At 41.8% G+C, this 27,260-nt stretch overlaps 1 protein-coding gene across 1 annotated transcript; it reads right to left on the bottom strand.

Moving 5' to 3' along the window:
• On the bottom strand, nt 1–27,260 carry LOC127631696 (breast cancer type 2 susceptibility protein homolog). The gene is given in 36 exon segments (XM_052109953.1): nt 1–81; nt 4,994–5,168; nt 5,267–5,384; nt 5,985–6,110; nt 6,202–6,393; nt 6,395–6,456; nt 6,571–6,709; nt 7,251–7,377; nt 7,379–7,397; nt 7,482–7,683; nt 7,872–7,981; nt 8,086–8,233; nt 14,645–14,800; nt 15,150–15,486; nt 15,574–15,744; nt 17,084–17,271; nt 17,378–17,568; nt 17,750–18,047; nt 18,100–18,145; nt 18,237–18,306; nt 18,392–18,493; nt 18,608–18,718; nt 18,721–18,862; nt 18,864–19,208; nt 19,210–21,228; nt 21,360–21,612; nt 21,614–21,707; nt 22,337–23,074; nt 23,167–23,251; nt 25,648–25,703; nt 25,799–25,910; nt 26,014–26,042; nt 26,155–26,192; nt 26,273–26,351; nt 26,880–27,104; nt 27,188–27,260. Coding segments are annotated over 35 exon segments (7,212 nt in total). The 3' UTR covers nt 1–81; nt 4,994–5,157.

Genomic DNA, 27,260 nt, shown 5'->3' with positions numbered 1-27,260 from the left:
CCCAATTGAACATTTCTGGAGAGATCTGAAAATGGCTGTGCACTGATGTTCCCCATACAACCTGATGGAGCTTGAGAGGTCCTGCAAAGAAGAATGGGAGAAACTGATCAAAAATAGGTGTGCCAAGCTTGTAGCATCATACACAAAAAGACTTGAGGCTGTAATTGGTGCAAAAGGTGCTTCAATAAAGTATTTAGCAAAGGCTTTGAATACTTATGTACATGTGATTTTGTTTTATTTATTTTCTTTATAAATTTGCAAAGATTTCAAATAATTATGGGGTATTTTTGTTGAATTTTGAGGAAAATAATGAATTTAATCCATTTTGGAATAAGGCTGTAATATAACAAAATGTGATGGGTTCCATGAAAGTGGTATTTATTCACAAGGACAATCTGCTGTAAGCGAATGATGCCCAAGCAATGAGACAGCTCATTTAACTGCTTGGTTTTATTTATATGTTTTATGACTTCCAGCATCTTTAAATCATGAGACCATATTTTCATCACTGACCGCATGGCCCATCGATAGCCCACTTCCTCATAAGTGAATCAAATGGGACTCCTGTTTGGAATAGAAAAATAAACCGGGAGAGTTAAACCAAACCAGCCACAAAATCCCTAACTCGTAATCCTAAACTAACTTGTATATCCGCCTCTCCCTGTGAATGTTCATAAAATTAAAGTTGGAAAAAAAAAAAGAGTGCGCATAAAAAGATTTACAACGGGGTGAAGCCAAAGGTCACCCTGCAGGCTCTGCTGGACCAGACCTCAGGTGAAGGGTCTACAAGGTCAACAGCCTGTGAAGCTCATTTCCACTGCAAATCTGCTGGAAGAGGGGAAGGAGAAGTGCAGTGGAGGGTTACAGAGGAAGAGATGGAAATTAAATAAAAAGAGGAGTGAAAGCATGACTTGGCATTGAAAGTGCAAACAGCCTTGAAAGGTAAAGAACAGGACATGCTTGATCAACGGAAATCACAGCACTTCATAAACAATAATTAAGTTCGGATGATTCTGGATAAATGTACAACTGTTTAAACAACAACTAGCATGGTTCAAATTTGTCCAATTGTAAAAATCCTTCTCATTTGCATTTTTTTTTCAATGCAAATTGTATTTAAAGCATAACAATGAGTGAAAGATGTAATTGCAAAAATGCCAAAAATCTCTCAAGACAAAATCGTCAGGATTCGTACGACTTTTCTAAATTTAGCTATTTTGTATGATAACGTGCAATTGCACTCGTTTGAATTCCTATGACTTTCACTACAGTCAATGACGTTGCTGGACATCGTTTCCATCTAATACATGACAATTACTTGCTTCTGTCACACACAACAGCTTCCTATCATGTTTACACACTCTACTGACTGGTTAGGTTTAGATAAGAGGTTTGGGTTAGGGCATAATATTAATAAGTATGTCCATAATGCCTCGTGCGCGGAACTTGCGCTTGAGACATCTGGCAATTTGCACGCAATGAAATTGTACAATTTATGCGAACAACATCATGCGAGACCATTCGAAATAGCCAACTTGGTAAATTATGTACGACTTTCATGAGATTGGGTTGAAAAATGCACAGAAGTTTGAGAATTTCGTTGTATCTGCTGTTTCCTTTTTGTTTTTAATGACGGCATGCACTCGAGTTGTCATGGACTCACTCCACAGGTTTGGGCAAAACCTGAAGAGCCATTTTATCCCAGCATGATTTGAGAATGACCCAAAGAACAAACAGAGTGCTTCAGTGGAAGCAAGGAAATCCGACCATGTGTCCAAAGGGGTTAACGTGGTCAATGTTGCAAAATTGCTTATTTGATTAGTGACCTAAAATGGTGCAGAATCTTAAATATTTAATTTTTTGTACTTATTTAAACAAAGGTTTTTTTTTTTTTTTTTTACATTTATCAAAATCCTTAACCTATATTACCAGGTTTATGAATCCCAGATTTTTGTGAAGACTCAGACTTTTGAACCCCACTACATTTCTTAAACTATACTGCATTTTATGAGTACAATGCTAAGTGCTCCTAACTCTAGAGACTGCAATATGCCATTACTCTGTTAAGAAATACATTTTAATGCCACTCCGTGTTCTTCGGGTGACTTACGCAGTCCTGTGTTTTTATAACATTCTGATGTTAAAAGTCCACCACCCAATGGGACTACAATTCCTGAATCAGAAGTTTTTAGAGAAGACTATAGTCTAAATCACAGCTCTGGGATCAGGCTCGCCAATGCGCCAGCTATTAAAGTGGGACTCTTTAATTAATTCAATGTGGTGGGGTTGGAGAGAGGATATGGGACTATCGAATGTCCCCCTTTAGGTTTTCCTTCACCTCCTTTCAGGTCCCATTCAGAACAGTCAAGGGATAATGCTGCCAGAGACAAGCTAAGAGGGTGGATTAGAGCAGCTCAGGGAAGATGAAGAGGGTCTTAGTTTTTATGTTGTAAGAGAGCTTATTAAACCGTTCATTATCTTCTCTTGATGAGAGTACAAATTAACTCCTTTTGATCATGGGGCTGTGATAGCGCTACATTTGATTTGGTTTGATTCTGGGTGTTACAAACAGCTGGGTTGTAACGTAAACCTTACAGCGACTGTAAAAACAATTTAAATGAATTGAATTATAAAAGAAGAATTAATATTTTGCTTTTGGAATATTATTAGCTTCACATTTCTTTTCTTTTTTATTATCTGGAAAATGTTTTACAGTAAGTTGTATGCAAAATTAAATAATTGTATTTCATTTTGTCAATGTACTTAGGCAAAAATAATAATAATAATTCTGGAAAATATTTTACCACATATCTTTTTTTTTTACCCACTGTGAGAATACTGTTATTTGTACAAACCTGAAGAAAAAAATCTTCACTTTATTTAAAATCTATTTGTAGCCATTAGAAAACAGAATGAACAGTAATGATGTCAAATTTAGTAAATGCTTTTTTTGTTAAGTATTTTTTTCCCATGTACCACCTAGCACCTCCTTGCAGCCCCCTGGAGGTCACCGGAACCCAGTTTTGTAATTATTATTTAATTTTTTTTAAAGTAGGGGCAAGTCAAAATAATTCTTGTGGTAATCAACATTACGCCACAAATGCTGTTGATTAAGTTTAACTTGTATTGAACCCGGAATATTCCTTTAAGCACTGGCTGGTTCAGCAAAGTTATAAAAGTTACAAGATTTTTGTGTGGTCTAAAGAAAATGTGTAAGGTGCTTGCCTCTGCAATCACAATACTAGGGTGTTTTGGGTGGTTGCTAGGGCATTGCTAAGCGGTTGCTAAGGTCTTCACAGTGGTTGTTGGTGTACTGCTTTGTGGTTGCTTCTATGATATTCTGGTCCCTAGATATGGATTGGGGATGAAAGCCAAAAACCACCATGTGTAAAAAAAAGTTGTATTAAAGGGATCATTGATATATGTTATTACATTCTATTATTATCATATTATGGTGTGTATTATAATATAATAATATTATCAAATAAAGTTTATTATGATATAATTTCATTTTACAGACTTTTCAAAATTAAAACATTTGCCAAATGCATCATGACAAAGAGCATGCAAAGAGCACAAAACACATATCTTTCCAATTTAAATGCAAGAATTATGTTCAGTGAGCCTGAAAGGATCGCTTACTACTAGACAACTTCAGACTTCCTCCTACCACAAGTATTTTCAGATCTGGGACCATGGAAACATTTTTGGCCTTGATAATTCTATTCTCTGTCAACCACTGAGAGATACCACGTCGCCAATCTTTATCATTGTGGGCCAAACTGCTCAAAATAGAGCTGGATCTCTGCTGAGTCAGCATGTTTCCAATAATGAGATGATGGATGTAAAACTGAAAACTGCAGAGGAAAGCCACTGATGGCAGCTACTGCAACTGTGGACTGCAAATCTGGCATGTCTGTGGTTATGTGATGTATTCACTGAAGAGTGGGTAGATTATGGGGTTGTTTCTAAATGTAAAAAAATCCTTAAAACTCATTTGAGGAATAAGTCAGTGTGCCCACATCACATTTACTATTTTCTCTTGAGTAAATGCTTCGGATATTTTGTGCAAAGATTATCATTATGACATAATTCTGTATGGGAGAAATTATTTTGCCTGCCTCTGCAGTCAGTTAAACAAACCTAGCTGTGTTTGCCAGCAATATCAAGAAAAGTATGTCAGACCTGGGCTTGTCATATTCACTGCTTTCTTTTCTGCCAATTTTACATGGATATTTTGAAATGTATTCATGTTACTTCTTCCAGTTTAAATTATTTAATATGAACACGACAAACAGTTTCACAATCTTCCTACAGAGTTGAGCAGATTTTACTACTAAATCAAGTTTGTTATGCAAGTGTTAAGGCGCCATCTGCTGTTCACATAGAGAGTGGCACTTTTATTCTATGAAGAACCAATGCTTTGTGTTAAGACACTCAATAACTCAAAATCAACTAAGAACATAAAAAGGTTTGTTGTTAAAAACACCTGGGCCATTATATAATAGAAAAACTTCTTGCAACAACAAATTGCATTGTCCATTTTAAAGTAGATGTTTACATTTTCTACTGGCCCTGGATGTGGTTTGTTTCCCTCTTTCAATTCAAGTGTATGAGATTTTAGCTGTTTTATCATCTGCCAAACAAAAAAGGTAGGTCCAAGCCTTTCCAAAGTATTAGAAATTAATATATATATATATATATATATATATATATATATATATATATATATATATATATATATATTTTACATTCATTTCTTCCCAGAACAGTCCTCACTTTACAAAACTACTGTAATACAAATAAGTACAAGTTTACATTTAAAAGAATTGCCACAGTTGATAAAAGTACACCATTTTCATAGTATTTGGCATCATAGATCCATAATAAAGGCAACCACTGGGCAAGCACAAAGTAGTGACATTTGCATTCCTTGTAAACACAGTATGAACGCCATTTTCATGAACCATTCTGCATTTATAGTTCTCAGTACCTTTAACGCTGCTATTCATCCTCTTCTCTTTGCTCACATATTAGTGTTTCACTACTCAGCCTTCCATTAGGCCATTCAGTAACACCTGGGTATCTATCATCACCAGCTCTTCATCAAGGACCAACTCTTCCTCTCTTGGTGGGGGATGTGAGACTCGAGGTGACTCAGGTTCTTGCTGTGGAGGTTTGGGGGTCTTGTTAATACAGGGAGACACTTTAGTTTTCATAGGAGTGAGTGGTGGTGGAGAGGGGATATGTGACAGGTATACCAGACCTCGTTTTCTTTTCAAGCTTTGGGGGTCTTTGCCTTCACTGTTGCTTGCAGATACAGGTGGCCTTTTATTCACTGGAGTGAATGCCGAGAAAACGCTGCCTTTCTGCTGAGGGGTTACCTGGAAATTTGAACACAGTGCATGACACATCAATATTGTAGTGAACATACACAATTGTGTTTACAAATGCAGGTACGTGGGGCCTGGGTAGCTCAGTGAGCATTGACGCTTACTACCACCCCTGGAGTTGCGAGTTCAAATCCAGTGTGTGCTGAGTGACTCCAGCCATGTCTCCTAAGCAACCAAATTGGCCCAGTTGCTAGGGAGGGTAGAGTCACATGGGGTAACCTCCTCGTGGTCGTGATTAGTGGTTCTCGCTCTCAATGGGGCGTGTGGTAAACTGTGCGTGGATCGCGGAGAGAAGCATGAGCCACCACATGCGGAGTCTCTGCAGTGTCATGCACAACGAGCCATGTGATAAAATGCACGGACTGACTGTCTCCCGGATTGAAGTGAGTAACTGTGACACCATGAGGACCTACTTAAGTAATGGGTATTGGGCATTCCAAATTGGGAGAATGGGGGATAAAAAACAAAAACAATTGCAGGTATATGCCGAAAATCAATACTTAATAGTTTTCTCAAATCCCTAACCTTAAGTATGAGCAATAAAATAAAACCATAATTAAAACCACATAAAAAGAAAAAACTCACATTAACCCTGCCGTTAATTTTGAGAGTGGACTGCACACCAGGAGTTCTTGGAGACAGAAAAGGGCCTAAGTCACCTGAAGGAACCAGATCTGAGACCTTCTCCTCTGCCATGCTGAAAAACTGCTCACAGGTCTATGGCCAAAACAACACCAAAAGACATCAGAAATCACTTACTCTAATGTGTATGTAAGAACAAGTTTAGAAGTTACAGCTAATTCCTTACAAGAACAAAAGTCTTCAAACAGGCAATAGCTTCTTGCAGATAGGATTCCTTCGAGTTTATGGAGAAGAGTGCTTGTTCTCCTGCATAAAGACTTGGCACAAGCCCAGAGAACGGTCTCAACTGAAGGTTACTCAGAGCAACCAGTGCTCTAGGTTTTACCAGCTCTTCTACTGCTAACTGCTCTAAATTAAATGGAGGTTCTCACAGAGACCAGGTCAAACTTCTCATCCACAAGGTACAGTACTGTAGAGCTGCCTGAGAAGACATTGAAGCAGTCATAAATAGTTTACAACATTCAGGTAAGGTATTAATGACACAAAATGGTACATTTCGTTGAAATAGCTTTTACACATGACAAATTAAATCAACCTTGTCTGTCCACTATGGAGACAATATATCCCACAATATCCACTTCTCCACATGGCGATCTGAACTGAGGATTTTGAAGTTCTCTGAAGTTGACACATTCTCTTGGATGGAAATGCAGACTTAACCATTCTGGAGACACCTGGACCAATCACATGTTTTATGTATGACTTCATATGTTTGGAAGGAAAAAAGTAACAGTAATCCACTTGAGGAGGATTAAATTAAAGGGTCATATGAAAAAATCTAATATCTATTGATCATTTGAAATAAGAGTTTGATGTAGGCATGCTAAGAAACATACTGTAACTTGCTCAAAACTTTCCCCAGTCCAAAAAGATCATCTAAATTAAACTATGCTTCAAATATGGCTTGTTCTGAGATTATCAGATTTCTGTTGTCAGAAATCCAAAAAGAGACCACCCACATTTACACCTCAACGACATCTACATGTGTTTGGTGTACAAAAGCTTGGCTCACCCAGTCCCAGTGAGGTAATGGATAAGAGAGTGGGATATATATCTATTATTCTTAACACCAGAAGACCTAACAATGTGAGATAAGGGAAAATCAGAACTATGCCACAAACATCATACGTGGACCTCAGGGTGAACAAAAAAAGTGAATAAGTTATTTGATAACATTTAAAAGTGAACACAAAGTTTCAAAACACTAACATTTACCTCCATATCCTGGAAGAGTGTTTTCTTAGTGGCAGTGAGCTGAATGTGAGCAATGCCTGAGTGTTTCTTGCCCTCTGATGTGGAGAGATTATACGCCCTGTACCTGGGGCCCTCTCTTAGTAAGCCGCCAGATATTCAGAGTGTAAACTAGGAAATGAAACAACCAGAGATGGTTAAATATGTTTTTTCAACATCTAACCACAATTCATAGATGATATCCAGTCAGCTCACTACAGTTGCTCTGCAGATCATTGGCATCTGTAATGATGAGCTTCCAAACAGGAGTGACGTCTCGATCGGGGCACCCCTCTTCAGTTTCCTGTGCCTCTGTCATGGCCGTCCGCACACGCTCCTGCTGTTCTGCCTGCCTCTTCTCCCCTAGACTCTGCCTGTACTTGCTCACTGCTTCCATCTGCCTCTCACTTAAGTGGGTCTACTCACACAGTGCAGATGTGGAAAAATCATGTATTATTAATGGGAGCTAATCACAGGAACAACTTGGTACATACTGTGATATTGTGCCGAGCCAAGTTATTCAGTCAGAGTCAAACCATTGAATTGCCCTTTTACATGGTTATGTCTTAAATCGTATTAAAATGTAACAAATACTAAAAGCTCCACCTCAACAGCTGGGTCACACTCCATTGCTTCATACAGCTCTTCCCCGTCGTGCAGAGCTTCAATCTCATGTCGATTAAATGTCCTCCTTCTGCCTTTGCTTTTTCTTTTACCTTGTATAAGGAGGAGGAATACTCATCAAGATGCCGGACAGCCAAGTCTCTGATCCAGTTTTAACAAAATAATAATAATATGAAGAAAATTTATGAAATCCTACCTTCCATTTCTTTTTCAATCTGGGCCTGCATATTGGCAATAAGTAGCTCTATGGTTTTGTGCTTTGAGTTGCTGTGTTTTCTGGCCTCTCGATCTTCTGCACGATCATTGCGAAATATAAAGATGCCGTTAGGCTTCTTCTCCATCCACTGTTTGATGAGAATGTTAGTCTAAGGTTAGTCTGGCACCCAATTATGAACTCAGCTTTTAAAGGTCAGTAGCTTTAGTTGTATGTGCACAATTCTACTTTAATCAAAAAGCGGCTTTCTAACAAAGCAAGACATCTGCATAACGAATCGGTTACTAACGTAACCTCGGTTCCCTGAGAGGAGGGAACGAGTATTGCGTAAGTAGCTTACGCTATGGGAAAACGCCGTTTCTCGAGAAATATTGAAGTCTTTATGTAAAACGCATTGCAGCTGCACAGCATACAGCAATGAGCGAGGCAGCTCGGTCATTGGCTGTGCTGCGGCAACTTGCTCGAACCAATGACGGGGCGACTCTGAACGCGCGACCAATGGGCGCGCACTTCGCGCTCACGCGCTCAGAGCCCGCCAAGATGGGCGTGGCTAGGGCTATATATTAGGCGCCCCGTCATGAGAGTTCTTTAGGTTCAATCGACTGAAGCGAACTGACTAAGCACAAGCACGGCAGCTTACGCAATACTCGTTCCCTCCTCTCAGGGAACCGAGGTTACGTTCCCTCTCGAGAGGTCTCTCCTATTGCGTATGTAGCTTACGCTATGGGAACACCATGCAAAACGCTGTGCGTGCTGACTTCGCTCTATAAAGCCAGAGGCGGATGCCTGAGCCTTAAAGCAAAGTGATTATCCAACAAGCCGGCCAAAGGCGAGCTATATAATGGGAAAATACAGAACGCCTTTGCCCCAAGGAGGTCCATGGTGGGGCGCTCATTGTAAAAACACAAGCACATAACTTATGTACTGATTTTTCTATGTATTGATATGCATAAAAAATCCTCTAAGTCAGTCAGAGACGGACCTATAAGGGAGGAGATAATGCTCAGCATATACGTACTCCAGTCCATTCTACAGTTAGGCTGATAGAACGTTGGAATGCAATGAGGGGACCTGTAGGTTATAAAACCTGATAAATGTCGAAGGCGAGGCCCAGCCTGCCGCCGCACAAAAATCTTCAATGGGTATCCCACTCGACCACGCCCACGAGGAGGCCATGCTCCTCGTAGAGTGAGCTCTGACGCCTAAGGGGCATTGAAGGCCCTTGGCTTCATAAGCCAGCGCTATAGCATCCACTATCCAGCGCGATATTCTTTGCTTTGAAAATGCGAGACCTTTAGTGCGGCCGCCAAAGCATACGAATAATTGTTCCGTCTGTCTGAACGGGGCAGAACGTTCCAAATATACTCTGAGCGCCCTGACCGGGCAGAGTAAATTAGCGTCGCTTTTGTCCGCTGGGGACGATAGCGCTGCCGGAGATATCACCTGTACTCTGAAGGGTGTGAAGAGCACTTTAGGAATATACCCGTGCATTGGCCTAAGGACAACTCTGCAGTCGTTAGGTCCAAATTCCAGGCAAGCAGCGCTTGATGACAGCGCGTGCAGGTACGCCCACTCTCTTGACTGAGGCGGCGCCAGCAAGAGCGCAGTTTTGAGCGAGAGCTGTTTAAGGTGCACGGTTCGGAGAGGTTCGAGCGGGGCACTCTTGAGTGCGTCCAGGACCGTGGCCAGGTCCCAGATCGGCACCGAGGGGGCGAGGGGGTTCATCCTCCTAAGCCTCTTAGGAAACGAATGATTAGGTCGTTTTCCCTAATGAACATCCTTTATCAGGATTGTGTGACGCGCTATGGCAGCCACATAGACTTTGAGCGTGGAGGGTGTGCGGCCCGCCTCCAGCAGCTCTTGCAAAAAGGCGAGTACACTTGGTATCTCGCACCATTTGGGGTTCAAGCTCTTGGTATCACACCAGTCACTGAACACTTTCCACTTTTGGGCATATAAGCGTCTCGTAGAGGGCACTCGCGCCTCCGTGATGGTTCTCAAAACTCCACTGGGGAGGTTCTCGGGAACCCGTTGAGGGGCCATGCATGAAGGGCCCACAGATCGGGGCGGGGATGAAGAATCATCCCGTTGGCCTGCCTGAGGAGGTCTAGCCTCAGCGGAATCAGCCATGGGGCAGATTGCATCATCTGCATCAGTTCTGGAAACCACGTCTGGTTTTTCCAGAGAGGGGCTACCAGGAGCACTGCACATTTCACTTCCCTGATCCGACTGATGACCTGAGGTAGCATCGCGATCGGGGAAAAGCATACAAGGGCGGCTCGGCCAGACTTCGGTGAGCGCGTCCGTGCTCTTTGAGAAGAAAAGGGGCAGTCGCATTTTCCCTGGAGGCGAAGAGGTCGACCTCCGCCTTGCCAAAGGTTTGCCATAACCACTGAACCGTCAGGGGTGGAGAGACCATTCTCCTGGGAGAACCTTGTCTCTGGACAGCATGTCCGCTCCCTGGTTCAGGGCGCCTGGCACATGTGCTGCTCTCAGCGGCGCAAGTGGTGCTGTGACCATGAGATGAGCTCCTGGCCATAGAGTGCAGGGAGCTCGACCTGAAACCACCCTGGCGATTTATATACGATACTACCGTCATGTTGTCCGTTCGGACCAGGACGTGTTCGCTTTTCAGGTACGGAAGCAGGGCTCTGAGAGCCAAGGCGACCGCTTTCATTTCCAGACAGTTTATATGTAGGCGCTTTTCCGGGTTTGACCAAAAGCCGGAGACAGGCCTGCCCTCGTAAAGGGCCCCCCATCCTATTTTGGAGGCATCTGTCGTGATTATTTTTCTCCGTGTGTTCACGCCCAGACTCACGCCGGTTCGACGGCTTTCCAGGGCTTTTATACAGCCGTAATTTGCTCTGATTAAAAAGTGGCCCGAGCGCCACGCGTGAGTGGGGACACGGCTCTTGAGCCAGCGTTGGAGAGGACACATGTGCAACAATCCTAGCTGGAGTACAGCTGATGCCGAGGCCATGAGACCGAGCATTCTTTGAAATCGTTTGACGGGGGCGCGCGCGCCCGGTCTGAATGATGTTGCAAGGCGTCGAATAGAGAGCGCGCTCTGATGAGAGGCGCCGTCATCTGCACTGAGTCTAGCACTATTCCCAGAAAGGAGATATTCTGGCTGGGGATAGCACGCTCTTTGCAAAATTGATTCTCAGACCCAGGCATTCTAGATGGCTGATAATCCAAGATCTGTGCGTCGTTAACTGACTCTCTGATTGTGCTATGATTAGCCAATCGTCGAGGTAATTCAGTATTCGCACTCCCGCTGTCTCAGGGGAAAGTGCTGCGTCCATACATTTCGTGAATGTACGGGGGCCAATGATAGGCCGAATGGTAGTACTGTGTACTGGTATGACTGTCCCTCGAGCGAATCTCAGAAAAGGCCTGTGATGAGGCGCTATCGAATGTGAAAGTAAGCGTCTTTCAAATCCACTGATAGAAACCAATCCCGGGCGAACTTGCGCGAGGATATGTTTGGTCATTAACATTCTGAATGAGCGAATCATTAAAGCTTTGTTCAGATGTCTGAGATCTAAGATGAGGCGGAGGCCACCGTCCTTTTTCGGACGAGAAAATAGCGGCTGTAAAAACCTGCCTCGCTCATAGAGGGAGGAACAGTTTCTATAGCGCCCTTCTCTATTAGTTTGAGCACCTCGGTGCGTAGAACATGTGACACATCTCTCCTCACTTTCGTCTCGACCACCGCTGAAAAGCGGGGTGGTCTGCGAGCGAATTGAAGCGAGTAACCGTGTTTTATTATGTTCAAAACCCATTTCGGCATGTCGGGGATTTTTTCCCAGGCTTTTGCTCGCACAGATATGGGCTGAATGCTGGCTGGGGGCGTGTCGCAGTGACGTATGGGCCCCACTGGCAAATTGCCTTGTGCTAACACTGAGCTTACAGCTGTCAGAGGCGCGGGCTGAGCAGCCTTGTTGAGTGCCGAGTGCAGGGGTGCGTGTGAGATTACAGGCACGCGCGCTATCTCCGAAATGCTTGCAGCATGAGCTGGAGAAATGTTTGAAACTGTATGGACAGTGTTTTCGGGTGGGGGTGCATACATCGTAATAGGCAAGCGCGCCACTGTCATAAAGCTTCCCGCTCTTAGCGGGGGAGTTTCTTGGCTCGCGCGCGTCGCATCCGTGATGCTTGCAGCATGAGACAGAGAAATGTTTGAAACTGTATCGACAGTGTTTACGGGTGGGGGTGCATACATTGTAATAGGCACGCACGCCACTTTCATAAAGCTTCCCGCTCTTAGCGGGGAGTTTCTTGGCTCACGCGTCGCATCTGTGATGCTTGCGGCATGAGACAGAGAACTGTTTGAAACTGTATGGGCAGTGCTTATGGGTGGGGGTGCATATACCGTAGTAGGCACGCGCGCCACTTTCATAAAGCCTCCCGCTCGCGGCGGGGGGTTTTTGGCTATGCATACAGTGTTTGTGTGTAGGGGTGCATGCAGGACAGCAGGCACACGCGCTACCTTTATAGTATTTCCCGCTTTTGCTGGGGAAGTGTTTATAACTGTGGGAACAGTGCTTGTGTGTAGTGGTGCATACATGACAATAGGCACACGATCTACATATATGGTGCGTCCAGCTGGAGCTGGGGAAGTATGGACAGTACTGATACGTGGGAATGCGCACTTTAGTGTGGACAGGTGACCCCTTAGTGACACAGGCAGAAAATTACTCTTTTTGTGATTTCTGTGTGTTGCCGTTAAAACGGCGTTTGATTGCAGGTGAGCGAGTTCTGTGACTGGCCCATTGAATGCTGTACAGACATTTCCAGCCGCCTGTAAGGGGACTGGGTAATGTTTCACACATTTTAGAGAGAGTGGTCCGGCTTTTGCGAGACACGCACTCTCTCTTTTTCTTCCTATTGCTAGGAAGACTTACGAGGCTCCGGGTTCAGCACAATCTTGGGCCGAGGACCCCGTTGCTTAGGCGGCTTCCTTCGGTTAGCGGAATGCGAGCGGCGTCGAGCGTCCGTTTCAGGTCTGCTCTTTGGCTGGGAGACGGGAGGCGCCGCCCTGGCTCGCTGCTGCTGCTGAGGCGGTCTCTGAGACGAGCTGGAGCGCTTGGGCAGGAAGTGACGCATAGCCTGCGAATCCTTCCGAGCTTCAGTGAAGCGTTCAGCAAACTCTTTTACCGCCGGTCCAAACAGGCCGCTTGGAGCGATAGGCACGTCAAGAAATGGCGCCTTATCCGCGCCTTCATCTCTGTTAGCGTCAGCCACAGATGGCGCTCAAGGACAGTCAGGTTAGCCATGGCCCGGCCAATGGATTGGGCGGTGGCCTTTGTGGCTCGCAGGGCTACGTCAGTGGCGCTGCGCAGGTCCTTGAAAGCCTCAGGTTCAGGTCCCGACTCGTCCATGGTGCGGAGAAGTTTGGCCTGATAAACTTGTAGAACAGCCATGGAATGAAGCTGACGCAGCTTGGCGGCGGCGGCTTATGCGCTGCCGGCGAGAGCTGAGGTAGATCGGCAGGTCTTCGAGGGATGAGAAGCTTTGGCTTTCCATCCAGCGGTGGAGGGTGGGCACAGATGGTTGGCCACAGCCTCCTCGAGGGGCGGGTTCCCTCAGTAGCCTCTTTCTCTCGCGCCGTCCACCGAGGAGAGCGAGGAAGAGAAAGAAGGCTTCAGGCGAGCAGAGTGCGGGGCTTTCCACGACTTTGTGAGTTCGCCGTGAACTTCGGGAAAGAAAGGGGAGGGTCTCTGTCGAGGGGCCTGCCGGCGCCCCTGCAGGAACCACTCGTCCAGCCGGCTGCGGGCGGGTTCTTCCGGAGAAGACCAGTCGAGCCTGAGGTCTTCCACGGCTTTGGACAGGATGCGGACGATCTCAGAGTCCATGCTGGTGCCCGTGCTCGTGTCCGCTAATGTCGACGGCGCGGGGTCGAAGGCCGAGCCCGGCCAGTCGTCGGATGCAGCGTCAATAGAAAGGCTGTCATCCTTTGCACCGTCGTCCCCTGACGCGCCGAACGAGACGAGACACTTGTAAGTGAAAAAGGATATCAGTGATGCGCGCCGGATGGTGTAGCAGAAGGCTTCGAAGGCGGCTGATGGCGCCGCCGTCCTATTAGCAGTTCTGCTGTAGGCTTGTCAACGGCGGGCGAAAAGACTCCAACAATCCGGAGGATCCAGTGAAGAGAAGGTCTAATATATAGCCCTAGCCACGCCCATCTTGGCGGGCTCTGAGCGCGCGTTCAGAGTCGCCCCGGCATTGGTTCGAGCAAGTTGCCGCAGCACAGCCAATGACCGAGCTGCCTCGCTCATTGCTGTATGCTGTGCAGCTGCAATGCGTTTTAAATAAAGACTTCAATATTTCTCGAGAAACGGAGTTTTCCCATAGCGTAAGCTACTTACGCAATAGGAGAGACCTCTCGAGAGGGAAACAATGTTAAATTAAAAGCAATCATTTGCTAACTGAAGTATAAAACACTTCATTTCTTAACCAGTAACGAGAAACATGTCAATTGCTTTATCTCAATTCAGAAATGTACTAATATATTCAAGGCTTAAAAGATGTTGCAGACCTGAGTGGGGTAATTTCTCAACACCAAAATGTCCACACAGCTCACTACACCTCCAGCAGCATACATTGAGGAGAGTGGGAGCCTGAAAGGTCGAGGGTCACGACAGTACCCCAGCTTAGTTTTCCAACGAGCTCGTCTTGTACTGTTAGCTGAAATCTAAAAATAAAAATGGGAATCAAACTGAGGCTGACAGATGGTAGGATTATGGCAAATGGATCCTCTCTATTGAAAGCATAATCTCTATGTATTATGTAGTGATTTAGCTTAAAAACCACTTGTGGGGTTAAAGTGGCTTTGACCACTACATTAAGTCTGCAAAATGACTATATGAAGGGGTTAAAGATGTGTACCATTTCCAGTAACCAAAAGGTTGCAGATTTTAAACCAAGGGTCATTCCTTGAGCTATCACCATTGTGGCCTTGGGCAAAACATTTGACTAATGTTTGGTCAAGAGTGATTCTCCCCATAGAGGGGATTGTCCCAAGAACAAAACAAAACTTTCACCTTTAGCATCAGAGATTCGGGAGCTTCCAGAGGTGGGCAGGATTCTTGGGAACCAACCAACTCTGCTCCATTGATCATGACCTTATCACCAATTCTGAGACAGCCCTTGTGCAGCATGGCAGAAAGTGGATGGTCCAACAGGCCTTTGACAGCATACCAGCCATCTGTGAGCCAGACCACAGTGGACGCCACCTTTGCATCAGTGTCCTCAGTTTTTGCTTGATTAGTGTAAGCAATACCACATACACAGAGCACTAATGTCTTAGCTGGAGTGTCATCCCTCTCAAAGATCTTCCTGAGAGCAGATCTCCTGCTGTGGTCCACCTCCACATCATATCTGATCGCAAGTACCAAAATGTTACAGATGTGTTTAAAAAATTTCAGAGAACTTTTCAAAATATTTTTTTGTACGTAGATTCAATACCTGAATTTCAGCTGCAAAAGTACTTGCTCTGGAGTCAAACACAGGCCACCCATTACATCTGGAAAGGCTCTTTCCATGGAGGCCCGTTTCCACACAATCCATCGGTAGTGGTTGAACACCCATGCATCGGTGATCAGTTTGGGATCAACGCCAGGGGTATCACACAATGCTCTACCAAAAAAGAGGAACTATTGCAAAATGTTTTTCAAAAGAAATAGTATTTCTTTAAGGTGACAAGGTGATGACGCAATGGTAAACTGCCAGCAGGAGGTGAAGCCAGCGGAAGTGTTCGAGCGCCCATCTCGGTATGCCCAAACTGTCATAGGGCATCAATGACTGACAGGTGAAAACACACTGTTTCACCGTCTCTGAACTGCGGATATGACAGTTGCATTTTAACCTCTAGTGACAATCATGTTTAATGTTTAATTAGCTCGTTATGGATAATATTTGTTAAGAGGGAGAAGCTATACGCAGATTGAGATATCAGAGCATTCACCTGCCCTGGTGTGCAGTCTATCAGTGCAGCGCAATGATCACCAAAGCACTGTCCACATGTTCTAATGCAAATAGGAAAAGCAGTCATATTTGCTTGTTTTGGGGTGACAACACGTCCTTTCCCCCGGAGGGTCCTTCAAATTTTAATTTTTTAAATTTTTAAATCACCTAAAATGCCAGGGATTTGTCTGCTTTCATATTAAATTATCTCTGTGGTTATACATGGATACATGTGTGTTCATTTGGAATTATAACATAGTGTATCAGTTTAATTTTAACCAGCTTTGCTTGTCTCCCTCAATCTCAGTGCCTGCTGCATGTGAAATAGTTGGAGAGAGAGCTCTTATTCAAGTGACCATGAGAAAAAGGCACTTTTTGATGATGAAGACATAAAACAAGTAACTGAATAAACACTTGGATGTTTGCAATAAATATGTCTGATAATGTCTGTTTGTAGATTACCTCAGTTTCAGTGAACTTGTTTACATTCAGCTGATCTGTTTGCCACTGAAGTTAGTTAGAGATAGACTGTTTGATATAAATAAATGCATAACTCGCTACGGCTTTCAAGAAACAGGAAAAATTCCTGACTTTTAATAAATAATTACATGTGTGGGACGTTTGTGTTGTAGTGATGTACAGGCAGTTTTCAGATATAAAATTTGTGATTGAATGACTAATGTTTTCCTACCAAGTCAATAGGCATACTGGAATGTTTGGGCATAACAATATGGCGGTGCAGTGGCTTCGCGGTTTTGACATCATGAGCAATCCAGCTCTATATTATAAATCTGTGCAAGAAATGTCATTTAAAAAAATCCCTGCTCCTGACTGTGACACTGAAAAAACAGAGAGACCTGGCACAACATTTAAAGGAACCCATCTAGCATGTTTACATTTAAAATAAAAAATAATAATAATAATACAGCATTTTTAAAACAGTGCAGATGGATGCCAAAAAATAAAAGAAAAAAATGTTTATGACCATTACAATGTCATAAAGTATGTTTACCTGAAGAACTCTTCTTTGCCCACAGTACATTTACAGTCTGGAACCAACCAGCCTCCATCAGCCACCTGGACAGCACCAGACTCCATAAAGACCTTGCGGTTCAAAAACTGATTACAGTCAAATCGGTGTGATTCAGCATTTTCACTGGTTATCTGAGAGACTTTGTAATGTACACCATGCTGATACAGCTAATAGGGAGAAGGAATAAAAAATAAGAATAGAACCCATAGCATATTTAAAAGATAATTACAAAGAAGTAAAAAAGTAAAATAAATCAAATTTAAAAAAAAGTACCTCCTCCAGTGTGTATTGACCAGGACATTTGTGTCCCACAGCATCTTTCAGACCTTTTCTAGAGTCACCAGAGGTCTTAGCAAGATAAAGGCTGCCAGGCAAAGGACGAATAGTCTGCCTTTTCTTCTTTTGGATCCTCATGTCTTGCATATCCCAAGCAAGTTGCAAGGACTCCTGCCATGCCTCAGTGTCTATAAACATCCAAAGAAAAAAGTAGGTTTAATCACTGCATTCTTAGAATCATTCAGAACAATTCTAACTCTATATCTTTTGTGGACAATGGCTTCCAAAGTCCCCACTGGGTGCAAACACAATAATATAAGAAAATATATACAAAGCTAAGAAAATTAAAAGACAAATGTTAATAACTACCTCTCTCTTCAGAGTGAAGGTTTTTCAAAGGTATGTTTTCCAATGAAATGGCTGTTTCAGGCTTAGAACCCACATGTAGGCTTTTCTCACCACAATACAAAGGAACACTGTGGGTATTTGATGTTGAAGTAATAAATATATTATCCAATGCTGTAATCTGGCCAAATGGAGGTTTAGAGACACATGAATGTTTAAGCTGGTTATTGCCATGACCAGTATTGTCTTTGTTTGCCTTTTTGAATGGTGGAATAAAATCAGTGGACTTTTCATTGACATCTCGACCTTTTGATGTCTCAGTCTTCAAAGTCTTTCTAAAAGGGGTCACAAACACCCCTCCTTTAGGGACTGACTGCCCTATGTTGTTCAAGGTCGTTTGACTTCTGGTCAATAGAGTTCCTGCAGATAGAAGAGAATTAGGGAGAAATAAAACCCTCTTGAGATATAATCAACAGTTAACTGTAAAACAATGAAACACCATACAACCCACCAATTTGGACAGGTGACATTGGGCTGGAGATGGACATTGTATTTAAAGATGCGACTGTCTCCTATAGTTCCTAAAACAGGAATTTCAGGATACATTTATAGTATCGAAAAATAAAACCAATAAACAGCTGAAGTAGAATGGTTATGAGCTCTAACCATTAGGGCAGCTTTTCTGTGGGGTGAGGCCCAACGATTTAGCATCTGAAGTCTGGTCAAACTCTGAGAGAAGTTGCCGTTTCAAAGGAGGTTGACCTGAATCTAAACAGAAAAGATTATAAAAAAATTAGAGGGCCACATCGAAAATGTCTGTTGACACAGCTTCCCCACACAATGAAAAACAGCACAATATTTCTTCAAATCTTTAGGTCATACCTGTTATACTATAAGCATCTAGCTGACGTTTCCTCCTTTTATGGTCGACAGACCCCAGTGTACATATATTATGAACAGATGAATTTTTTTTGCAGTAAGTATCTTCTGATACAACCCAGCTGGTTCATTCAAGTCATCATCTGCTATTAAAGCTTTAGTGCAAGCCATTGCCTCATGCTCAAAATACTTCTGCTGGGTGACTGTACAACTGCTAAAATCCAAAGAGAGCAAGTCTAATTGTGTAGGTACATTGTGATGCTGTTGAAGGGTGACATTTTGAGGAATTAGTTTGATGTGGCTGGTTATCAGTGACAGAGACTTGTTGAGTATCACAATTCTTGAATAATTTGGAAGCTTCCTCAAGGGCAACCTTTGATATAGAAACACCTTTACCACTAGCTGTGCTGAAACCATAATTTTTCATATTAAGTTGTATTAATTTTAGGTTTTCATCCCCAATGTTCTCGATTCTTGCACAAGACATCCCAGTTTCAGATGGGACTTTCTTTGATAAACGTTCCTCAGAACTCTCATCTTCACAATCTTTAAAGAGACTCTTTGCCCTCTGTAGTGCAGAAGCAGAGACATATTCTTTTTGTCCCACCCGCTGTGCAGAAACCTTTGTGTTCACCTAAGGAACTCAACGTTTTTGATGGGACCTTCTCAGACACAGGTTCACTTCTTCCACAGGAGCTTTCATGTCGTCCACTTAGTAAATCTGAGCTAATTTTAGGCTCATCACATCCTTCAAACACAGGTTCATTCAGTGCATTTTCTGAGACAGTAATATATTTGCCATTGACGGTGCTGAAACCTTTACAGTTTTGGTACTGAAAATCCTCAGAAGCTAAACTTTCCTCTTCACATTTTTTAAAGAGACTCTTTGCCCTTCGCAGAGCAGTGATGGCCACTGTCTTCCCACCAGCTGTAGAGAATGCATTGTGTTTTCTTGAGGAACTCTCAGTTTCAGGTGGGACTTTCTCTTCCACAAGGTCAGGTTTTCTACTGGTGCTTTTATGTTGTCCACTTTGTAAATTTGAATGAGTTTTAGGCTCATGACTGAAGTTGTCATCATTAAAACCTGCAAATGCTGCTCTAACATTATTCAGTGCCTTTTCTGAGACAATAACTTTTGTGCCAGTGGGAGTGTTGAAATCTTTACAAATTTGGTGTTTAAGTTTGGTGTCATCAGATGCTAAATGGTCCTCTTCACAATCTTTAAAGAGGCTCTTTGCCCTTTGCAGAGCAATAGCAGAGATGGCAACCCTTTTCCCACCTGCTGTAGAGAATCCAAAATGTTTTCCTGTGGAACTGGTATCTGTTTGGATGCCCACAATCGGCTTTGTATTTCTAGAACCATTGTTATTTGGGAAACAATCAATTGTACTAAAACCACAGTTGCCATTAAGAGGAAGCAAAGAGGATAATTCACTTTGAAAGCCTTTATTACATGCTTTTACTTTCTGCTCACATTCTTCTTCCTGAGGGGTTTTCTGTTCCAAGGAAGGTTTTTCATAGCCATTAACCAGGTTATCCTGACATGTTTTCATGCAGTAAGAATTTCTTTCATAAACTTTGTCATCATTTGCTTGTGATGAGATGTCAATTACTAGATCAATGTCTTTGAAAACAGCCTTTGCGTTCTTGATCACCTCTGCTGAAAATTTCACATTTTCACCACTTGCAGTCATAAATCCATTTGTTTTTTTGATGTTTTCAATATCCATTTTGGTATCACTTTCCCCAATCTTAGCTGACTTCAAACACTCAATATTTTCATCACAGTCTTTGAATACAGCCTTTGCCTTTTTAAGTGCTTGGGCTGAAATGGAAACTCCCCTCCCACTGGCTGTATGAAAGCCATGGCCATGCACTGACTGAGGCAGATAGAGTTTTGAGGGGCAACTGTTAGTCAAAACTCCTTTAGCATCATCACCAGATTTCTGTTCTTTACTGTAGTGGGACGGAACATCCGGAACACTGGGTATTCCAGGCGAGTCGAACTGCCTTTTGTCTGCAGAGGTTTCAATCCATGAAACAGCTTTTGTTTTCTGAAGACTAGATGCTGAAACAGAGTCGTCATGATTTCCAGAAGTGTGGAAATTAAGTTCTTGACTTTCTGGCTCCTCTAAGCAGTCAACATCATTGAAAAGTGTTCTTGCTTGCAGAAGGGCCTTTTCAGACACTTTCAGTTTCTCTCCCTTTGCTGTACTGAATCCAAAATGGCTGTTTGAGTTAACATGGACAATATCTGCTTTTCTGTCCAAACAATTTCCTGTCACTTGGTTATTCATTTCAAAGTCTCTAAAAGCTGCATTTACATCTTCACAACTGAAATATACATCTTGTTTAAAACAAAGGTGCAGTTTATTTTCCTTGTCCATGCTGCCTGAAGTACTGGCTAAAGGCTCAATTTCAGAATGCTTTCTGGATTGTTCTGGCTTTGGCAGTTCTGTATCTGCCTTGTTGTCTTGTCTATTAGCTTCTATATCATCCTCTTCAAAAAAGTGCCTTGCTTTGTTTAAACTCTTTTCTGAAATTACTATAGAGTTCCCTTTAGTGGTTTTAAAACCAAAACCATTACTTTTTTCACTGAAAGTGGACAATTCCATCCACAAATTCTTTAGCTCCATACCCAAATTGTTTTTAGGTGTTAACAAATGCACCATTTCATCTTTTTTTTTTCCATTGATATATTGCACAACTTTGAAGATTGAATTGGAGAACATTCAGGTTCATTGTTATTATGAACAGAATTGCTTATCGAAGAAGCATCTGTATTGACCTGCAGCTTTCCTTTGAAAACATCAGAGTTAAAACTATCATCAAAGTCAATACCTTTGAGGAGATCAGGATCCCACTCCCTTTCAGAGGTTTGGTGGTTGTCTGAACAAAGCTTTTTTGCTTTGAACTGAGTGAATTCGTACTGGCTATCAGCATCCTCCAAAAGATTGCACAATTCTGTAACATCAGCCTTTTGTGAAGCTGTCAAAGGGTAGTTCTCAATCATCATGGCTGGAATCCACTGGGGTGGGTTTGTCCTTGCTGTTAATGTCTAACACAGTCTGTTTTTCATCAACTTTTTGAAATTGCAGTTTTTTATGAGTCAGAATTTGGTGTAAACAGAATGAGAACATGGATCCATCATGCCTTGTTACCACTGTGCAGGCTGGTGGTGGTGGTGTAATGGTGTGGGGGATGTTTTCTTGGCACACTTTAGGCCCCTTAGTGCCAATTGGGCATCGTTTATATGCCACGGCCTACCTGAGCATTGTTTCTGAACATGTCCATCCCTTTATGGCCACCATGTACCCATCCTCTGATGGCTACTTCCAGCAGGATAATGCACCATGTCACAAAGCTCGAATCATTTCAAATTGGTTTCTTGAACATGACAATGAGTTCACTGTACTAAAATGGCCCCCACAGTAACCAGATCTCAACCCAATAGAGCATCTTTGGGATGTGGTGGAACGGGAGCTTCGTGCCCTGGATGTGCATCCCACAAATCTCCATCAACTGCAAGATGCTATCCTATCAATATGGGCCAACATTTCTAAAGAATGCTTTCAGCACCTTGTTGAATCAATGCCACGTAGAATTAAGGCAGTTCTGAAGGCGAAAGGGGGTCAAACACAGTATTAGTATGGTGTTCCTAATAATCCTTTAGGTGAGTGTATATATATATATGTGTGTGTGTAGGAATAAGAAATAGTGCAAAATTCTTACCTGACAGTGTCTGCTTGTTATTAATTATTATTACAGTCTTTGACAACTCCGATCTCAGTACTTGATACACAAACCTACTGGGTTTTCTAGCAAGTGTAAAAGCAGGCGATTTGCCAAACTTCTGACACTGAGATCCTTCTGCATGGGCATTTGGAAAAGACTTTACGCTTTCAACACTATTAGAAAAAGTTGGGATATTTTGTGAGGTGCAGTTCTTAAGAATATGCTGGTCAAGAAAAGTGCCACCATCAGTTTCACTGGACGCAACAGTGTTGTGATGGCATATGAAAGGCAAGCCCGAAGAAACACCTTCATTCAGGCTGGAGTCTAACAAACTGAGTTGTGACCACTGCATGACGCGTTTATTTTTGAGGGAACTTTCTGCTTCTAAATCATATGTGTAAGTTCTATCTCTATTTAACATCTCTCCTGGCTCTTTATCCGGCTCTGAAGTTGGAACAGTTGATTTTACATCCTTTGAGGAATCATTTATTCTCCTTCTGTTCCTTTCTTTGGCTTTGACTCTTCGCAGAGCTGACGTGCTGTTGCTGAAGAAAATGGACAACACATCCTCAGCACCATCAAAAACCTTCTGTATTGTGCCGCGGATGTCCACGTCTTCTATAGCGGTCGGTACAGTCTGCTTCCACAGACCATTCATATCAGGCGATGCATCTGAGGAGCAAATGGGCTTTCCTCCCAGGCAATCAGCCTGGACAGACGAACTTGTGGATCTCACTGAACAGAAACGTTAGGGGTTGCAGATGATTTTACGCATTTCAAATGAACTATCAAATCACTTTATTTCAAATATACAGTGGCACACTTACCATCATGTTTTACTGCAGATGTTCTCTCACATATCACATTACTTTCAGAGCCATTTGAGAGGGTTGGAAACAGTTTACGCACAAACTAGTGTGAGCAAGGAGAGATTGAGAGCAAGCCATCAGCCATCAGTTAATTCTATGTTGGTAAAACAGACACTCAGCAGATTGAAGACATAGTTCATCCAAAAAAATAAAGAAAATAAAAACGTCTGTGGTGCACATAGATGTCAGGCAGAATGGCAGACTTAGTTGCAGACACATAAATGGCAGACTTAGTACTGATAGCACTGAAATTGCTAATGAATTTAATAGATATTTTATCCAGTCTGTGGAAGAACTTGCTATATATTTTGAACCTGTACAATTACATCAATATGCAATAAAAGACACACTCATCCTTTTATATCGCTGAGGTTGATGAAGATAAAATACTCCAAATCATTAATCAATTGAATAACATAAGGGCTAAGGATTTATTTGGAATGGATACTGCATTTGTAAAATAAAATACAGTACTTGTTTGCTACAGCCATTGGTAAATTTGATAAATGTATCTATTAGAGAAAGTAAATTCCCTTCAAATTGGAAAACATCTATTATAACCCCAATTTTTAAAGCAGGATCAGTTGATGAAGTTCAGAATTATAGACCAATTTTTATACTATAATTTCAAATATTCTAGAAAAGTTGGTAGCTGAACAACTTATCAACTATCTAGAAAAAAATTATCTACTTCACTCTAAACAGTTTGGTTTTAGGCCTAAGTATTCAACAGAAATGGCAAATTGCTTTCTCACAGAATTTATTACGAGAGCTTTAGAAATTGGTAATGTGGTAGGTGCAGTATTTTTAGACCTAAAAAAAGGCATTTGATACTGTGAATCATGAAATACTCCTGCATAAATTAAATCCGTTTAGTTTCTCCCAGCAGGCAACAAATTGGTTTAGATCATATTTAGAATATCGAAACATTGAGATGGGTCTCCTTCAAGGGTCAATTTTAGGTGAAATGTTGTTTTCCTTTTATGTCAATGTTTTACCAAATTGTTGTAAGGAAACTAAATGTCAGTTATATGCAGATAACACAGTCATTTATGTATTAGCAAAGACTCCATGCTTAGATTTAAATTATTTTAAATATTTATGTGTTATTTTAGAGGCTGTGTAGAATGATCGGAACAAACCTTAACTGTTTTTATATGATTAGACCGTATATATCCCTAAAAGCAGCTAGGTTAAATGCATGCATGCAATGGTCTTCTCACATTTATCTTATTGTGTTACTGCCTGGAGTCAGGTTTCTCAACTGACCATCAAACCTGTTAGATCTCTATATAAACAAACACTAAACATTTTGGACAAGAAACCAATTAGATGGCATTATTGTAATATTTTACAAAAATATAGTTTGCTTAGCTTTGAACATTTTATAAATTTGTTTCTCATTCAAATGGTTTTTAAATGTGTAAATAATCTTGCTCCACATATCATATGCTAATTAATATCAAAACAGAATAGTAAGGGGATCACTAAAAGAGGTACAACTTATCAGAATTGCACAGTACCGAGGAGAAGGAGAGCTACATTTGCACAATCCACATTTTTAGTTCAAGGTACACTGCTTTGGAACAGCCTACCAGCAGAAGTGAAAATGCTAAAAGGGCTGAAAAATTTTCAAATAAATTTTAAAAATTGGTTCAAACTAAAGCATGTTTGTGAACACTGATGGTCGTGCAGAGTCTCAGCTTTCTTTTATTATTGTTATATTTTTTACTTTTTGCTTAGTTTTGTGTGATTATTGTTTTTTTGTTGTTAAAAAAGCCTAACCAGGGACTGGGGCTGCAAATAAGCCTTTGGCTAGAAGTCTGTATGTGGAACATCGGTTGCTTGAAATTGTAGCACTGTTTCTGCATTGTCTCTGTTAAACACACAAAAAAATTTATAAAATGTTAGTCTTAGTCAACATTCACTTTCATTATGTGGATAAAAGATTAAATGAAAGTCAACAGTGACTATCTCATTTTAGGTTTCACAGAAGAAAGTCATAAGGGTTTGGAACAACATGAGGGAGAGTACTGTAAGAGAGCATGTTTTCATGCATACCAATTTGCTGACAAAGCAAGAAATCTGCGTTTACATGACATTTGAAATAATTGCATTATTCTCCGCTGTTGACGTCAAACCGTGAAGAGGCATGTGCTCAACAAGTGCGCACGTTGGATAAGCCGGTAAGAATGCCAATTAAGCTCTTTACTTGCCACACAAAATTGCAGTAATGGGCAAAAATCTACCTGTGTCAATCGGTTTATTCTTACACCGTTTATGACCCTACACCGATAAAGGAAAAGCATTTATTTAGTTTACAAGACCACACGCGTTGTTGGTTTATTAGGCATAACCGATGTAAGAACGTGCATGCAAACGCGCATGCAGACAACATGCAGAGTAATCTCTTATGTAAGTAACATGATTTGGACTTACAATTGCTTCTTTGTCTTTGAGGCAACTTGCTGATGGAGCACGGTCCTCTGTTTTAGCTAACGGGATGGAAGAATAGCATATAAATCATATGAGCACTCAGTTCATCTTAGTTCAAAGAGGCTTGACATAACTACATTCATACAGTACATACGTGATATCACAGTGGGAGTCAAAGATGATGGTGTGTTAAAGGATCTGCTCCAGGAAAGGTCTGGGTTTATCTGTGCCCCAAGGCTCTCAGATATTTGCTTTGCAGAATGTGCCTGCAAAACTTCAAATTTAGTATAATGTCCAAAATGGCATTTCAAATTAAGCTCTGCAAAAATATTCAGGTTAATTGTTCTTCAAAAGCACGGTCTATATTACCAAAGATGCTTTTGGTGTGTCCAGAAGGCCTGCAATGTCACATTTGGAAGTAAAATAAAGTAAAACAGCAGAACATAAAAACCTTAATAAACAAATAATACAAAAAAAAAACATATTAAAGACATCCTAAAATATCCTTACCAAATAAATCACCAGGTTGTCCACAGGACCTATCAAACCTTTGACAACAAAGGAAGTGAGAGACTCAAATATTAACATTGTGTTAGTGTTTCATATGTTACTTGATCAGTTCAAACACACTTGCCTGTCTTTGGCTGAGCCAAACAGACAAGGGCTTGAATCTGTCCAGGGACAAGCTGATGACACTCCATTAGTAGCTTGATGGGTTAAAAAAACAAAAACTGTAAAAAGTATTTGACACAACCCATGCACTATTTTCTGAGTCTTCTGAAGCCTTTGTGAGATGACCTGACCTAAATTATGTCATTACTCACTCAAATAAACGAATACAATAAAATCAGCAACCAACTCCCGAAAACAGTGCCCAAATCAAATCTGGCTACACGTCAACTGTGACCAAACATCATGACATAATTTTCATTTTTGAGCAAACTATTCCTCACAATTGCAGGTTGTTTCTCACTCTATGTTATGCCTTCATAAGACTTGAAATATGATGTACAAGTTCCATGTACTACTTTTATGACACTTTTGGGTCCTTTTTTTGAAGCTTTAATAATGTGAGACACTCATCAGCTGCCACTATACAGAAATCTGCTAACAGGACATCCTTTAAAACTCCTTTTTATTTTGGAATTCATGTTAAAAAGAAGGCCAAACAGGTCTGGGCCATCATGAGGGAGAATGGTAAAAGATGACAGGATTTACATTTTTCACTGTACTACGTTGATAAGGGGAATCTTCATTAGATATGGAATCAGGAGACTGCAGATGTCGTTGCTTAAATATTTTGGGTGTCGAAAACAGCTGACTGCCCAGGGCTGATGTCTCTGGTGCTTTGACAGTGTGCATCTCCTCCTCTTCAGCTTTTGCAATGTCTGGACCTGCTACATCTCTGGACGCTTTTGCAGTCAACTCCTCAAACCAGCTTGGATTAAGGGGTCCAAGTCCTTCAATCACAAAAATTATTTTTAGATACACTAATCGGAAATACAGTCAATCTATAACTGTTTGCAAATAAATGAGCATCTACCTCTTTCAATTTGATCAAATAAATCCTCACTCACTGCCATCAGTGTGATAAGGGTTAAACTTGAATCTGTCAT

This window comes from Xyrauchen texanus, chromosome 38 (assembly GCF_025860055.1).
Source record: "Xyrauchen texanus isolate HMW12.3.18 chromosome 38, RBS_HiC_50CHRs, whole genome shotgun sequence".
Classification (NCBI taxonomy): Eukaryota; Metazoa; Chordata; class Actinopteri; order Cypriniformes; family Catostomidae; genus Xyrauchen; species Xyrauchen texanus.
The sequence above is the reverse complement of the archived record's forward strand: the minus strand, read 5'-3'. Positions and strand labels throughout refer to the sequence as shown.